This window comes from Pimephales promelas, chromosome 1 (genome assembly GCF_988280905.1).
Source record: "Pimephales promelas chromosome 1, fPimPro1.hap1.1, whole genome shotgun sequence".
NCBI lineage: Eukaryota > Metazoa > Chordata > Actinopteri > Cypriniformes > Leuciscidae > Pimephales > Pimephales promelas.
In genome coordinates, this window is record NC_142769.1 from 51,022,014 (window position 1) to 51,036,997 (window position 14,984).

A 14,984-nucleotide genomic window follows, 5' to 3' on the forward strand; every position below is an offset into this window, starting at 1 on the left:
ACAGACGGCTTGTTATTACAGGCCATCCGAGTGAAAGTAACGCTGGGTTTCCCACAGTTTATGCTTCACCCTGGGCTGGTTATTACCTCTAGGAAGCGGATATTGAGATCTCAGACGTATTATTAAGTTATTATTATTATTATTTAAACGGTTTGTCAGTCTGTTTGGGGATTCAGTCACACAGGTAAACAATCAAATAATAATAATAATCTTATAAATATAAATGTTTAAGGCTCAGCACAGGTAATTGTGGCATAAAGTCAATTGGCAAAGAAAATGATTGAAAATGAAATGCCATTTTTTTAACTTTTATTTTAATTATTTTTTATTCAATGCAAATAAACAACAGCAAACGAAAGTCAAGGGTTCAAAAGCAGAAATCTGTCTAGTTCATGTGTTAAAACATGCTAACAACGTGCAACAACATGCTAGTGCTGCTCTATTTTTTTCTTTTATGATTTTTCTCTCTAATCATGTTATGAACGTTTTTCCTGGAAAGCAAGAGTGTTATCTGAGCTGCAACATGTCCAAATCTGTCTTCTAGACGCAGGAACATTATTCCAGGTCTCGATTTTCAGTTTTTGATTATATTTTGATGTTAGATGTTCAGATTTTTCTCAATACAAAACTACTTTTCTGGTATACTTGCATGCATCACGGCATGATATTTAAATTAAAATATAGGTTATTACCTTAAAACAAGCAAATTTATTAAATGATTTGGAGAAAATCACAGTGCAAGCTTGTCATAAGCAGGACGATATTGCTCGCTGGTGTGGACGCTAATATAGGTAACGTTATAGTTAGCTTTATCTTGATGATTTATATTGAAAGCAGTGAGTACTGTAATGCTTAGAACAAGTAAAATGTTAAAGTGAAACGATCGCTCATTTAAAAAAAATTACAAAGTTGAGTCAATTTGTTCATTTCGTTCCTTGAATGAACTAAATGACTCGAAAAAAGATTTGTTCATTTTGATAAACGAGTTTGAACAGGACTCACAGAACAGAGCAAGGCGAGCATTTGAGCTTATAAAACTTAAACTTTGTTATTTATTTTAGGGCTGTCAACTTTAGTCGTTTAGTCGACTAATCGGTCGATGCCGTCTTGGTTTTTTTTTTTTTTTACCAATAGAAAGAATTTTTCAATGATTTACTCCTTGATATTTATTCCTTTATAAGCAGTTATTTATTACTGTATTCTAAATATAATTAGCCTATGTTTTGTCCCCAACTTTAAAATGCTTTAATTTAGGCTATTTTTGTAACTGCGCCACAGTTTAGCGCACACACATAATACACTCGGGAACCGCACCTGTGGCTGGCTGCGCTGCTGCTCGCGCTCGGTAAGGGATGCTGTATTTATTCAGTTAGAACGCTGCTTGTTTTGGCTTTAGTCGACAAAATGTCCAGGAAATCTAAATCTTTTGTCTGGCTGCATTTTAAAACAAAGACGACTAAACTGTGGAGGGAGGCGATCGCGTTGCTCCATTATGAGCGCGCAAGTCGCGCGCCTACATTGGAAATCGAACTTGAGCGCGCAAAAGCAGCCTTTTAACGGCTATATCATGCTGACTCAATAGCATAGACATATACACTAGACCTCACCTGGGGGCTCTAAGCATGCGTCAAAACCGCCGCCATCTTGGAACAGGGGTCTTGTCATAGGAAGTAGCTAGATAACGCTGCTATCTCTGCCTTTACTTCGAATTCATTGATGGTGGCGGACTTTTGTGCAGCGTATGATGTTCACAGATGAAATCTGAACTAGGAAGAATGTTTAAAAAAAAAAAAAATTTAATTTTTTTTTTTCTTTCTGGAATCAATGATAAATACATGTCTGACCCTTGGAACAAACCAAAAAAACAAGAAAAATCGCAATTATGATGATTTATGGTGATTTTATTTGCGTTAGACCTGTGTCTACTACATTGATGCTGATGCATTAAAGTGGAGGGGCTCCCCTGTTTCAAGATGGCGGCTCTATTGACGCATTCGTTCCAATGAACTGCCGTATCCAAGGTGAGGTCTAGTGTATATGTCTATGACTCAATAGATTGTGTTTTCTTAATGTTTTCGTTTTTATTTGTACACTTGACGCATTTGAACATAGCCTAAATAATGCAACAAAACGAAAATAAACCTATACGTGGTCCTACAGCCTATTATTAGGATTGTTTTTAGGCTATTTGGGTTTTTTTGTGTGTTGTTTTAAAACGCCTTGAACGTCAGGACTAAAATTAACCCATAGCTTTGAAAGTAAAGAAGAATATAAAGCCTGTATAAACAAGAGCTTTTGTTGGGATTTTTCATTATGTGGCAGAGTTATATTTTTTGCAGCGTGTGGTGTGGTCCGGTGCGCGATTGTGACTGTTACTATAGACCGAGGACAGAGCTCTTCACTTTTTGCAGTTAAAAAAAAATCACTTCATTTTCAAAGAATTGTATTATTAGTATAGTTTTATTTATTTGTGATGTTTTTCGTTGTTGTTTTATATGCTCAATGACAATTGTTTAAAAAATGTTTACTCAAAACATGTTTTTTTTTTTTTTTTTTTTGTCGACTAATCGTTGTGCAGGACAAGACTTTGGTCGACTAAGCATTTCTTTGGTTGACTACAGCCCTAATTTATTTATTAAATGAGCGATCGTTTCGCTTGATAATCGTCTGGAATCGTTTAAAGCCCTTTGATCAGTTTGCACTGAAACTTTCTTTTGGACCTTGAACCGTTTGGTCCCCATTGAAGTCCATTATATGGAGAAAAATGCTGGAATGTTTTCATCAAAAACCTTCATTTCTTTTCGACTGAAGAAAGAAAGACATGGACATCTTGGATGACATGGGGGCGAATAAATTATCAGCAAAAATTTTTAATAAGTGAACTACTCCCTTAAACTGTATCGAACTTGTGAAATTCCTTCCCGATCGGATGCTTAAAGATTAAACCGTGACGCATTTCTGCACCACAAAACGACTGTTTTCAGACAGGTTTCCAATCGTGCGTGTCACATGTGCGGGTGTGTACCGTAGATGACGGCTTGTCTGTCGACCTCCCGCGAGGAGAGTGACGTCAGCACATGCGTGTCCACCGTCTCCTGCCAGTTCTGCGGGTCGATCACGTCCTCCTCGAGGGCCGGGGCGTCCGGGAGCAGGGCCACGGGAGGCTCCACGAGCCTGCAGACACAGCGAGCAGAGTCAGAGACAGGAGCGTGTGTGTGTGTGTGTGTGTGTGTGTGTGGCTGAGGGACGTCACCTGCGCTGGGAGCGGGGTGTGTACGGCGGCGTCGCGTTCTCCAGAGACCTGAAACCATCAGCAGACGCATGAAGTTAGACACTTACAAAACATATTCAGTCAAAGACGAGGGAATGATTATGATTGGTGTTTTAAGGCTCCTGTCACTTTAAGAGCTCCACTGATACACACGTGCACAGAAAACAGCGAATGAGTCCTTTAAAGTCATATTGAAATGCTCACAAAGGAAGAATCAAATGTTTAATTTTATATTAAGTATTCGATTCCAGAATTAAATGTAACCGTTTCAGTCCTGGCCCCGCCCTCTCCTCTTACACACACACACACACTCGTACCTCGCGGAACTGCTGGAGGCTGAAGACGAGGCGCTGTGATGTAACGGTCTCAGTCCAGGCCCCTCCCTCTCCTCACAGTCCTCCATGTCAACGTCGCTACGGGAACGAGGGACAAACTCCGCCCCCGGCCCGCCTCCTCGCCGACGCCCCTCCCCCTGTGCCTTCAGAGACTCGCTGCGAGCCAAACGCACCGAGATGGTCGGACTGAGAACAGACATCAGATCATTACACTGACAGGAAAACATCTTGAGATTAAACTCCATTAAACACACAGTTGTAATAATTATTTTATTTAATATAAATTGTTTAAATGTTGATGTTGTTAAAAAAGTCCATGAACACATTAAGCAACAACTTCCAAACATAATGAAAATTATATTACAATCTACTAAAACAAAGTCATTCAGGAATGAGGTGAACGGCTCTCTTTATGAGTGAGTCATTGAATCATTCACTCATTTGATTTGTTCAAATGGCTGATTTATTCAGGAATCATTGAATCATTCACTCATTTGATTTGTTCAAACGACTGATTCATTCAGGAATGAGGTGAACGGCTCTCTTTATGAGTGAGTCATTGAATCATTCACTCATTTGATTCGTTCAAACGGCTGATTCATTCAGGAATGAGCTGAACGGCTCTCTTTATGAGTGAGTCATTGAATCATTCACTCATTTGATTTGTTCAAATGGCTGATATATTCAGGAATCATTGAATTATTCACTCATTTGATTTGTTCAAACGACTGATTTATTCAGGAATGAGGTGAATGGCTCTCTTTATAAATGAGTCATTGAATCATTCATTTATTTGATTCGTTCAAACGGCTGATTCATTCAGGAATGAGCTGATTGGCTCTCTTTATGAGTGAGTCATTGAATCATTCACTCACTTGATTTGTTCAAATGGCTGATTTATTCAGGAATCATTGAATCATTCACTCATTTGATTCGTTCAAACGGCTGATTCATTCAGGAATGAGGTGAACGACTCTCTTTATGAAGGAGTCATTGAATCATTCACTCATTTGATTCGTTCAAACGGCTGAGTCATTCAGGAATAAGGTGAACGGCTCTCTTTATGAGTGAGTCATTGAATCACTCACTCATTTGATTTGTTCAAACGGCTGATTCATTCAGGAATGAGATGAACGGCTCTCTTTATGAGTGAGTCATTGAATCACTCACTCATTTGATTCGTTCAAACGGCTGATTCATTCAGGAATGAGGTGAACGGCTCTCTTTATGAGTGAGTCATTGAATCACTCACTCATTTGTTTTGTTCAAACGGCTGATTCATTCAGGAATGAGGTGAACGGCTCTCTTTATGAGTGAGTCATTGAATCACTCACTCATTTGATTCGTTCAAACGGCTGACTCATTCAGGAATGAGGTGAACACCTCTCTTTATGAGTGAGTCATTGAATCATTCACTCATTTGATTCATTCAAACGGCTGATTCATTCAGGAATGAGGTGAACGGCTCTTTTAATGAGTGAGTCATTGAATCACTCAGTCATTTGATTTGTTCAAACGGCTGATTCATTCAGGAATGAGGTCAACGGCTCCCTCTATGAGTGAGTCATTGAATCATTCACTCATTTGATTCGTTCAAACGGCTGATTCATTCAGGAATGAGGTGAACGGCTTTCTTTATGAGTGAGTCATTGAATCACTCACTCATTTGATTCATTCAAATGGCTGATTCATTCAGGAATGAGGTGAACGGCTCTCTTTATGGGTGAGTCGTTGAATCACTCACTCATTCGATTCATTCAAACGGCTAATTCATTCAGGAATGAGGTGAACGGCTCTCTTTATGAGTGAGTCATTGAATCACTCACTCATTTGATTCATTCAAATGGCTGATTCATTCAGGAATGAGGTGAACGGCTCTCTTTATGGTTGAGTCGTTGAATCACTCACTCATTCGATTCATTCAAACGGCTGATTCATTCAGGAATGAGGTGAACAGCTCTCTTTATGAATGAGTCACTGAATCATTGAATCACGGTGCGAATATGTGTATAATATAATCAAGTGTGAATAAAGCACAGACCTGTCCATGCTTTCCTCTCCGAAGCTGCTGGAAGACAGTCGCTGTCCCTCAACGTCTCCCTCCTCAATTGAGTCCGAGTTACTCTCGAACTGCTGAATGATGTTCTTCACGCTGCCGGGACGAACTGCAGACGAAAACCAAGACGATTCGTCAACATTCCCGCTCACACAGGGGCATTTTACAGAAGGAAACGTTTATCTGTGTGTGATGTCACGGGTGTGTAACTCAAACGAGTGAGGATGTGTACCTTCGGTGGGGGACAACGGGACATGGAACGCTGGAGAAATAAACAAACCAACATGAACACACACACACACACACACAATGAGGAAAACAAAACGAAAATAATATAAAGTGTCAAAGGAAATGTGGTTCAAAATAAAAACACTGAATGAATGACTGGCTCAAACAAAAGGTAAATCAGCTGTGAATAAATGTATGTGTGTGTGTGTGTGTGTGTGTGTTTACTGGACTGCGATGTGCCCCTGGGTTTCCCGATGTACTTCAGAATGGGATTTCTCTTCTTGTCTTCTCCATCCTTCTCTCTTCTTGCGCTGCTCAGCTGTCGTGAACATGTGTGTGAGTCAGTAACACTATAACTATAGTCCACTGTTATTTAAAGGGAGAGTTCACCCAAAAATCAACATTATTTCTCTCTCTCTGAACACAAAACGAGATATTTTGAAGAGTATGGGTAAACAAACACTGACTTCCATTGGGTTTCGGTCCATCAACTGTTTAAACACACACACACACTCTTCAAAACATCATCTTTTGAGGAAGAAACAGGTTTAAAACACCTCGAGGAGAGTGAATGATGTCATTGTCAGGTGACCAGTCCATATTGATGAGTCGCAGGACCACATTCACCTTCTTAGCTTTGGGGAAGAACGGGAGCCACTTCTCCTTCTCGGACATCAAACCGGGAAACACCTTTGAGTCTCGGAGTTTAATGCCTGAGTGTCTGAGATACAGATGAACCGCAGACGCTAGCGGAGAACTGACACACACACACACACACACACAACTGTAAACACTACGTAATATAATATTTTATATGTTGACACATGAATCACTGCAAGTCATATAAGTGAGCTTCATACCTTCTGTCCTCCTCATGTTTTGATCTGTAAGGAAAGATGACATTTTAGCATAACGACACACACACACACACACACCTGAACTGTGAAGCAAAGCTCTGTTCATAAAAGCCAAGTGAGGTTTGCGAGGGTCCCGGGACACGGCCATGAGGGACGCCTCACGCTGTGTGTACAGCTGTCATGTGACCTGCTCTGCGTCTGTCTGGGTCATGTGACCTCTCTGTGTGTGTGTGTGTGTGGGGGGGTCATGTGAGCAGGTCTACGGCGAGGCGTGTCGCGGTAGCGAGACCTTTGTAACTCCTGCTCGCTTTAATTATATTCCTGCATCAGCTGACCTGACTGTGCTGGAGGCTTCAGATCTAGTGTGTGTGTGTGTGTGTGTGTGTGTGTTTCTAGATAAGTTTTCCTGCTTCCTCCTACAGACTGTAGTGCCGATAACCAGCGATACACACTCATCAGGTGTAAAAGTAGACAAATAACGTGTCCCTTCCCTCGTCGTCCGTGTGTTTGAAGAGGACTCTTATTATGCCTCATGCCTAAGTTTCCTGTGTCTATTTGTAGTCATTTTGTAGTTCCTGTACACCAAGTTTTAAAATATTAGCTTTAAATTCTATATTTAATATCAATGTTATCTTGATGATAAAGGGAATAAGCTGTTTAGTAATTGAATGGGTTTCATAAGAACAAGCATAATAATAATTATTATTACATTTCAAACATTTAATCAATAAAGAAATGTATTACCATAGTAATAATACTATCGTATTGTTATGCTATAAGACACAATTGATTTTTAATTAGAATCAAATATTTGTATTATTATCACTCAGTTTTTATATTACATCATTATAATAGTATTATTAATATAGTGAACAATAAAAAAAAATTATTTAATGAAAAAACACGATTGTTATATTTAAGTTATTATAGTTATTTTCAAGTTATAAAATTAAAATAATATAGAAATATTACAATCATAGTAACTATTGTACTGTTTTACTATTAATAATGCATTTTATTATTATAAACTATTATTATAAAATTATTTAAAAAAACAGACGGAGGAAATGTATCATAAAAATAAGTATTTTTAATAATTATTCATTATTATTTTAATTAAGTTATAAAGAATAAGTACAGTAAAAAAATAAGTACAGTAAGATAATCTAGTAATTAATAATGATAATATTAGTAAAAATATCACTATTATTGTCCTTAAAGTTATCAAATTAAATTAATAAAGAAATGTTTTACTATAGTAATATTAGTGTACTGCTGTATTATTAAAAATAGTATGTATTATTAATATAATTTATTATTATTATTGTTAGATTATTCAAATAAACTAAGTGTTATAGTAATAATACTATTTGTACAATATTATGTATTTAATAACAATCCTCATTTTTTTACAGAACAGTGAAATGAATGATGTTGACCGTGTGTGTGTGTGTGTAATACTCTTCAGAGAGCAGATTCGTGCTGAAACACCGTGTGTGTGTGTGTGTGTATGACTCTTCAGAGATGCGTGATGCAGCGTCAGACACTCACAGGATCTCCCAGAGCGCCAGCACCTGTCTGTCCACCACCTGTCTCTCTCTCGCCGGGTCTCCGTCTAACTGCTGCAGGTCGCTCTCTCCGAACAGAGAGCCCAGACCCATCGTCTGCTTGTTCCTGCAGCAACACACCAGCACATCCCATAAACACAACACACACACCTGTGGCAGAGAACTACAGCCAACAGGAGCGATCGACGACTCCTGACAGCACACACACTCACGACCACCGTCGGCCAATAGTGAGCCTGCGTGTGACGTGTGAACGGCCCACGCTGAAAACAAAATAATAATAGTTGAATAAAGTCGTTATGTTGGTTCTTTTTTCAGTATTCTCGTCGCTTGATAAACTTAAGATTGAGCCGCTGTCGTCACTCGGACTATTGTGTCAATCCCACAGAAGCCGTGGAGGAGAGATCCAGCTCTCAGATTTCATCACATATCTTCATTTGTGTTGTGAAGATGAACGACAGTCTTATGGGGTTGACCAACACGAGGGAGAGTGATTACTGACAGAGTTTACATTTTTAGACTCTTTCTAAACACACGCGTGCCCTAATGATCCCGTCTGCAGTGTGTAATGAGAAGCCGTAGGGGCGAGTGCCTCGTTCTCTTCTTCTCACTCTTCTCCTGTTTATTGGGTTAGATAAGGAGACGGCGTACGTTACTGTATGTTTTGTTTATTTCATTTTTGATTCGTAGAAGTTTGATTCGGGAAGTTAGTTTCTGTTTCTTTAATGTTTTGGCATTAGCTCACGCCTGAAAACCTCTAATCTTCTCTTTCTTTGTTTGATTCTTTCTTTTCAAGAGAGTGTTTTGTAAATGTTAAAGTATACCGCTCTGACAACAAACAAGAGAGCAAGCAAAGAAAATGAAAACAAAATGGCTGACTAAGAAGTATAATGTCACACCCTGACCTAGACCAGGGGCTGTTACAATAGTATAACACAACAATGTTATTTTTACCCAAACACACAGCTATAAATAGTGAGAGCAGAGAAACTGATGATGCGGTGTCCTGTTAATGTTCCCAGAGCTCTACAAACACGACTGTGCTTCAGGAGGAGCGCTGTCTTTACATGTTTATAATAAAGCTGCTGCGTTTCTGTTGCCAAGTTCAAACTGTACTTTCAAAGCACTGTAGTTTTTTGACGGATTAAGTATGAAATGTTTACACACACACACACACCTGTAGTCCTGAAGCTGGTCCTGGATGTCTGGAAGCACCTGTTGCTGGAGTTCAGAGAGCGGCCCTCGGATGTCCTCCTGCGCTTGGAGGCGGTTCTCTACACACAAACACACACACTTTCATCATCCTCATCACTGCCATCGCTTTCGGTTCAATAGCTTGGAAAAATAGGGACGTAAAAATATTCGATGATCGCTGGGAATTACTCGACTTTAATCCACCGGTAAAACAGAGTTCGCTCGAATCCCACTCCGACACGACATTTCTCTGTGCCGTCTGAGTGATTCAAGAAAACACACTTATTTTCATATTTATCTTTGAATAATATAATGTTATTTTTTTATGTCATCTATGTTGATTATAAGAAAAGTGAACAGCATGAGTAAGAAGATCAAACCGGGAGACACATGGAGTGTGTCACATGATTTTAACATATTAAGTTTAGTTTTGTAGAAAACCTTTCGTTAAAGTGAAATTTCGTTTTGTATGAATTGTATCTTCATTTTAATCAATGTTTCATCAACCAATTGCCTGGATTTCATCAATAAGCACCACATAATATACTCAGGACATGCCGGCGCGATCACTCGCATTGTACGTGAACGGGAGCGCGTATCATAAATGAACCGAAACTCAGAAATATATCTTATAGTAATCTTGAAATGTCTACTTTTAAAACAAAACAATTTAAAACAATAAAGATCAGACTACTCTCTGCTTATGTGCAAGTTCGCTACATTTGGACATCAGCATCGGCAACTTCATCTTTGCAGCGGACACTGACACAGAAAACACTAGATTATTAATAAACAACTCAAATGTGTCCTTGCTATATTTGACACATTCATAATCATTACGTTTGCCAGTTCTGTGTGGCAGCGTCATCCTCGGGTTACATGAATCACATCAGCACCGAAAACGTGGGGATTTTTCTTTTGTGGACCATAATCTCACAACCAAACATTTGAAAATCGTGACTTGCCACTACTGAAACCAGCACCGAACCTCACCTATGTCAGTCAGGATCTCCTCACGGACTTTAATCTTCAGAGGCTGTGGAGAAGCATCAGAAAGCGAGAGTTAAAAACCAGATGAGCATCTGAATCTGCTGGGTCGTGTGTGTGTGTAACGGGACACTCACGGCGTCGTGGTCCAGGAAGTGTGAGCAGATCTGAGGGGCGAGAGAACGTGCGTCCTTCGGGCTGGAGCCCAGGTACGCCTCCACACACAGGTAGAACAGCTACACACACACACACACACACACACACATACACAGACGTGTGAGGACTGATGGTTTATTCATACGGCTCATGTAATGCTCCTGAAGCAGCACTGACCAGCGGGTTGGGGTCCAGGAGCTGGCCGAACACGTATCTCATGAAGACCGTCATGTGTGCCGGACGACTCTTCAGCAGCTCGATGTCCTGGAACGGCCCGTCCATCTGATAACGGGACAGAGATCCAGATTAATCCCAGTGTGCCAACAACACTTTAACACTGGATTGTATTATATGCTGTCATTTAAAAAAAACTAAAACTAGAAAAAAATTGTTCATTCAATGAAATAAAGCTTAAATAAAATTAAAGATTATATTAAAACATGTAAACTTAACACACTTACATGAGAAATGTTGCTAATTTGAAGTGATACCGTTTTATATTTGTATTTTTTACTTTGAATGTACTTGAATGAATGCTTTTATATTGTTGTATATCTCTTATTTTTCTTATTTTCATTTCTAATTCTTACCAATTTTACATATAATATTTAATTTTATTTCAGCTTTATTTCCATGAATGAGTTTTAGTTAAAAAATACAACATTGATCAAAAGAATAAGCAACATCAACCACATTTTTTTTGTTTGTTTTGTTTTTTTGCCACTGACAAAATTGTTTTATGACTTAATATTAAGTTTTAGTAATTTTGTTATATCCTTTTTATTAGTCTGTCATGGTTTTTATAGATTTATTTTACTTCTAGTCAATTTAGTACTTTAAATTCACAACATTTCACGTTTGAGAATTTAATTTTACATTTTTATATATGTAATATTTTAATTTACTTCAGATTTATTTCAATTATTGAAAACAGTTTGAACTAGTTTTAGTTAAAAAAAGACAAAATTGATCAAAATAATAAGCAACATCAACCAAAATATTTTTGGTATTTGTTTGGACAAAAAAAAAAAAAAATCATGTATACTTTTCAGCTCTATATGAAATTCATCTTCTGATCCTTGACCAAATAAACTTTCGTATATATATTTAAAATGAAATGAATTTGGACGTTGTCTGTGATATACAGTTGATCAGTTAATTGATTGCATTATTTTATCTAAAATATTTTAATTATAAATGCAAAAGACTGCAAAAGCATTATCTGGTTAAACATCCACTGATTTCCAAAATTATCACCATGTTTTTAGTAATAAAATGATGTATAAATCAGACAAAATACATTTGAACAAACCCCTCACTAAAATCCTTTTGAATATAGATAAGAATAAAATTTAAAACTTATTTAGAGAAAATGGCTTTAAAACTGGAAGAAACAACATGACCAAAAGTAAATCTAAAAATTGAGCAGTGCATTAAAAAAAAAAAGTTTCTCGCCTTAACTTCATTTTCCTCAACTCACGAACCCCAATCTGGGAAACGCAGTGAAGTACGCAGTTTGCAGTGAATCACGCAGTGAAGTACTCAGTAAGTACTCAGTAAAGTATGCAGTGAAGTACACAGTGAAGTATGCAGTGAAGTATGCAGTGAAGTACACAGTGAAGTACGCAGTGATGTATGCAGTGAAGTACGCAGTAAAGTATGCAGTGAAGTACGCAGTTTGCAGTGAAGTACACAGTGAAGTATGCAGTAAAGTACACAGTGAAGTACACTGTGAAGTACGCAGTGATGTATGCAGTGAAGTACACAGTGAAGTATGCAGTGAAGTACGCAGTGAAGTATGCAGTGAAGTACTCAGTAAAGTATGCAGTGAAGTACACAGTGAAGTACACAGTAAGTACTCAGTAAAGTATGCAGTGAAGTACGCAGTTTGCAGTAAAGTACACAGTGAAGTACACTGTGAAGTACAGCACACGCTACAGCCTTAAAACCATTAAAGTCATTATACAAACAATCACTTAAAATTCTAGATAAAAAGTCATTTCGTCATCACCATTGCCATATCTTACAGAAGTATAAATTGCTTAGTTGGGATAACCTAATAAAATACAGAAATGTCTGCTTAGTTTATAAGATCATGCACTGCTTAGCTCCTCCTCCTTTATTTGGCCTTATCACTTTTAAATCAAATACAAACAGAGTTACAAGAGGTGCAGCTAGGAGAGACTGTATAATCCCACTTAAAAAAACTGCATTCAGTCAGGCTGTCTTTTCATTTACTGCTTCGCATGAATGGAACTCAATACCCCCACTAATTAGAGAGTCTACACCTTATTACTCATTTAAGATTAATGTTAAGAAATGGCTTATTGAAAATCAACACTGTCAACATTGATGTGGGTCCAATTCATCAACAATAATTGTATCGTTTATTAACATCTAATTATATTTTATATCTCATGTTTATTTGATTATTTGTGATTTTAACACAGTCTATTCTTTTTACTTTTTGTTTATTGTATATTGAACTGTATTGCATTGTTATTATTTATTATCTTAGGATGCCTAGTAACATCTGGCAAGGGGACTGCCGATGAAAACTAGCCTGTGGCTAACTCGGGTACACTTACATTTGTTGTGAATGTTGATTAGTGTACATTGTCCCTTTTCAAATAAACAAATAAATAAAGTACGCAGTGATGTATGCAGTGAAGTACACAGTGAAGTATGCAGTGAAGTACGCAGTGAAGTACTCAGTAAAGTATGCAGTGAAGTACGCAGTTTGCAGTGAAGTACACAGATAAGTACACTGTGAACTATGCAGTGAAGTACACAGTGAAGTACACAGTAAGTACTCAGTAAAGTATGCAGTGAAGTACGCAGTTTGCAGTGAAGTACACAGTGAAGTACGCAGTGAAGTACACAGTGAAGTACACTGTGAAGTACACAGTGAAGTACACTGTGAACTATGCAGTGAAGTACACAGTGAAGTACACAGTGAAGTACACAGTGAAGTACACAGTGAAGTACACTGTGAAGTATGCAGTGAAGTACACAGTGAAGTACACAGTAAGTACTCAGTAGAGTATGCAGTGAAGCACACAGTGAAGTACACAGTGAAGTACACAGTGAAGTACACAGTGAAGTACACAGTGAGTAAGCAGCGAGTATGCAGTGAAGTATGCGGTGAGACCTTCACCCGTGTCTGCTCTCTCACCTCATTGATCGAATACCCATCATCCTCCTCTTCTTCTTCCTCTGGTCCGATGATCTGCGTCTTTCCTCCCTGGAAAGACACAAGATGATCAGACTCAAGACCCGACACCAAGCGCTCTACGGGACACACGTGTGTGTGTGTGTGTGTGTGTCTCACCGGGTCGCAGGGGTGTGTGTCGGAGCCCTGCCGGCGCAGCAGGGGGTTCCTGAGGAAGGCGGAGGGGGAAGAGAAGGGACTCTCACACGCCTAAACAGGGACACGGAGGACGGAAACACACGGTTGGGCGGGTCCAGGGGTCGAGGGTCAGGGGCGTTTGCTTCTGAGGATAATGAAACAAGCGAATGAAACTCACCTCCACGTCTCCTTCACTGGAGTCCATCGATAACCGTCCTGCTCGGAAACAGGAAACACAACGTTAACAACGAGAATCAATAACATGAGCTCTTCAGGGTTAGCATGCTGAACTCTGACCTTCTCCAGCGGTGAGATAGTTAGCCAGCGCGTCAGATCGAGTGCCGTCCTGGAGGAGGAGGAGATCGCCACATTAGTGCAGTCGTGATCAACGTGAGCAGAGCATAAATCAACACTTGTGCTGTAAATTATTCATCTTTTTACTGATATTAGGACACATTAATGAGCAGTAGCTGCCATCCTGCGAGACGGATCCAGTCATCTGCGCTAAATGAGCTTTAACCAAGTGTTAATAAATGAACAGTTCTGGATTGCAAATTACTTTTTTTTAATAGATTTTTAGGACATATTGTAATATTTTGAGTAGTACTGTCAATCGATAAAAAAATTAACTAGATTAATCAATTAATTAATTTATTATATTATAATTATTAAACAATTAATTAATTGATTAATTTAATTAATTTGCGATTAAAAACACTTAAGTTGCATTTTTTTTCCATGTAAAAATTTCAATTAATCTAAAAAAGAAAATAGAGACAACAGAGAGACCGTATATTTGAAACACTTGTTTAATGGCATCTTTTATGAATAGGCAGTGTCTGCTACTGAAGATTTTTAAACATTAACTACAATTAACAATTTTTTGTTAAACAATTAACTACTCAGCTATCTCCACAGAACAAGAGCCTGCTAGCTTAGCTTCCAAAGAAACACACTGTGTGTAAAATGATGATTTTTGCGTC

At 38.4% G+C, this 14,984-nt stretch overlaps 1 protein-coding gene across 5 annotated transcripts in view; it reads right to left on the reverse strand.

The window, feature by feature from the left end:
- arhgef11 (Rho guanine nucleotide exchange factor 11) overlaps window positions 1-14,984 on the reverse strand; it is a 40,481-nt gene that overhangs the window by 19,046 nt on the left and 6,451 nt on the right. For 4 of the 5 annotated variants that reach the window (XM_039649414.2, XM_089131576.1, XM_089131562.1 and 1 more), the window contains 17 exons: window positions 14,299-14,347; window positions 14,180-14,217; window positions 13,984-14,073; window positions 13,828-13,896; window positions 10,830-10,934; window positions 10,634-10,732; window positions 10,503-10,545; window positions 9,493-9,589; window positions 8,299-8,421; window positions 6,751-6,774; window positions 6,518-6,647; window positions 6,116-6,209; window positions 5,895-5,924; window positions 5,648-5,771; window positions 3,589-3,792; window positions 3,254-3,301; window positions 3,026-3,174 (listed from right to left, as the gene is read on the reverse strand). In XM_039649414.2, coding sequence (XP_039505348.2) covers window positions 3,026-3,174; window positions 3,254-3,301; window positions 3,589-3,792; window positions 5,648-5,771; window positions 5,895-5,924; window positions 6,116-6,209; window positions 6,518-6,647; window positions 6,751-6,774; window positions 8,299-8,421; window positions 9,493-9,589; window positions 10,503-10,545; window positions 10,634-10,732; window positions 10,830-10,934; window positions 13,828-13,896; window positions 13,984-14,073; window positions 14,180-14,217; window positions 14,299-14,347 — 1,516 coding nt within the window. The remainder of the gene's footprint in view (window positions 1-3,025; window positions 3,175-3,253; window positions 3,302-3,588; window positions 3,793-5,647; window positions 5,772-5,894; window positions 5,925-6,115; window positions 6,210-6,517; window positions 6,648-6,750; window positions 6,775-8,298; window positions 8,422-9,492; window positions 9,590-10,502; window positions 10,546-10,633; window positions 10,733-10,829; window positions 10,935-13,827; window positions 13,897-13,983; window positions 14,074-14,179; window positions 14,218-14,298; window positions 14,348-14,984) is intronic. The other variant, XM_089131574.1, reaches the window with a different exon arrangement.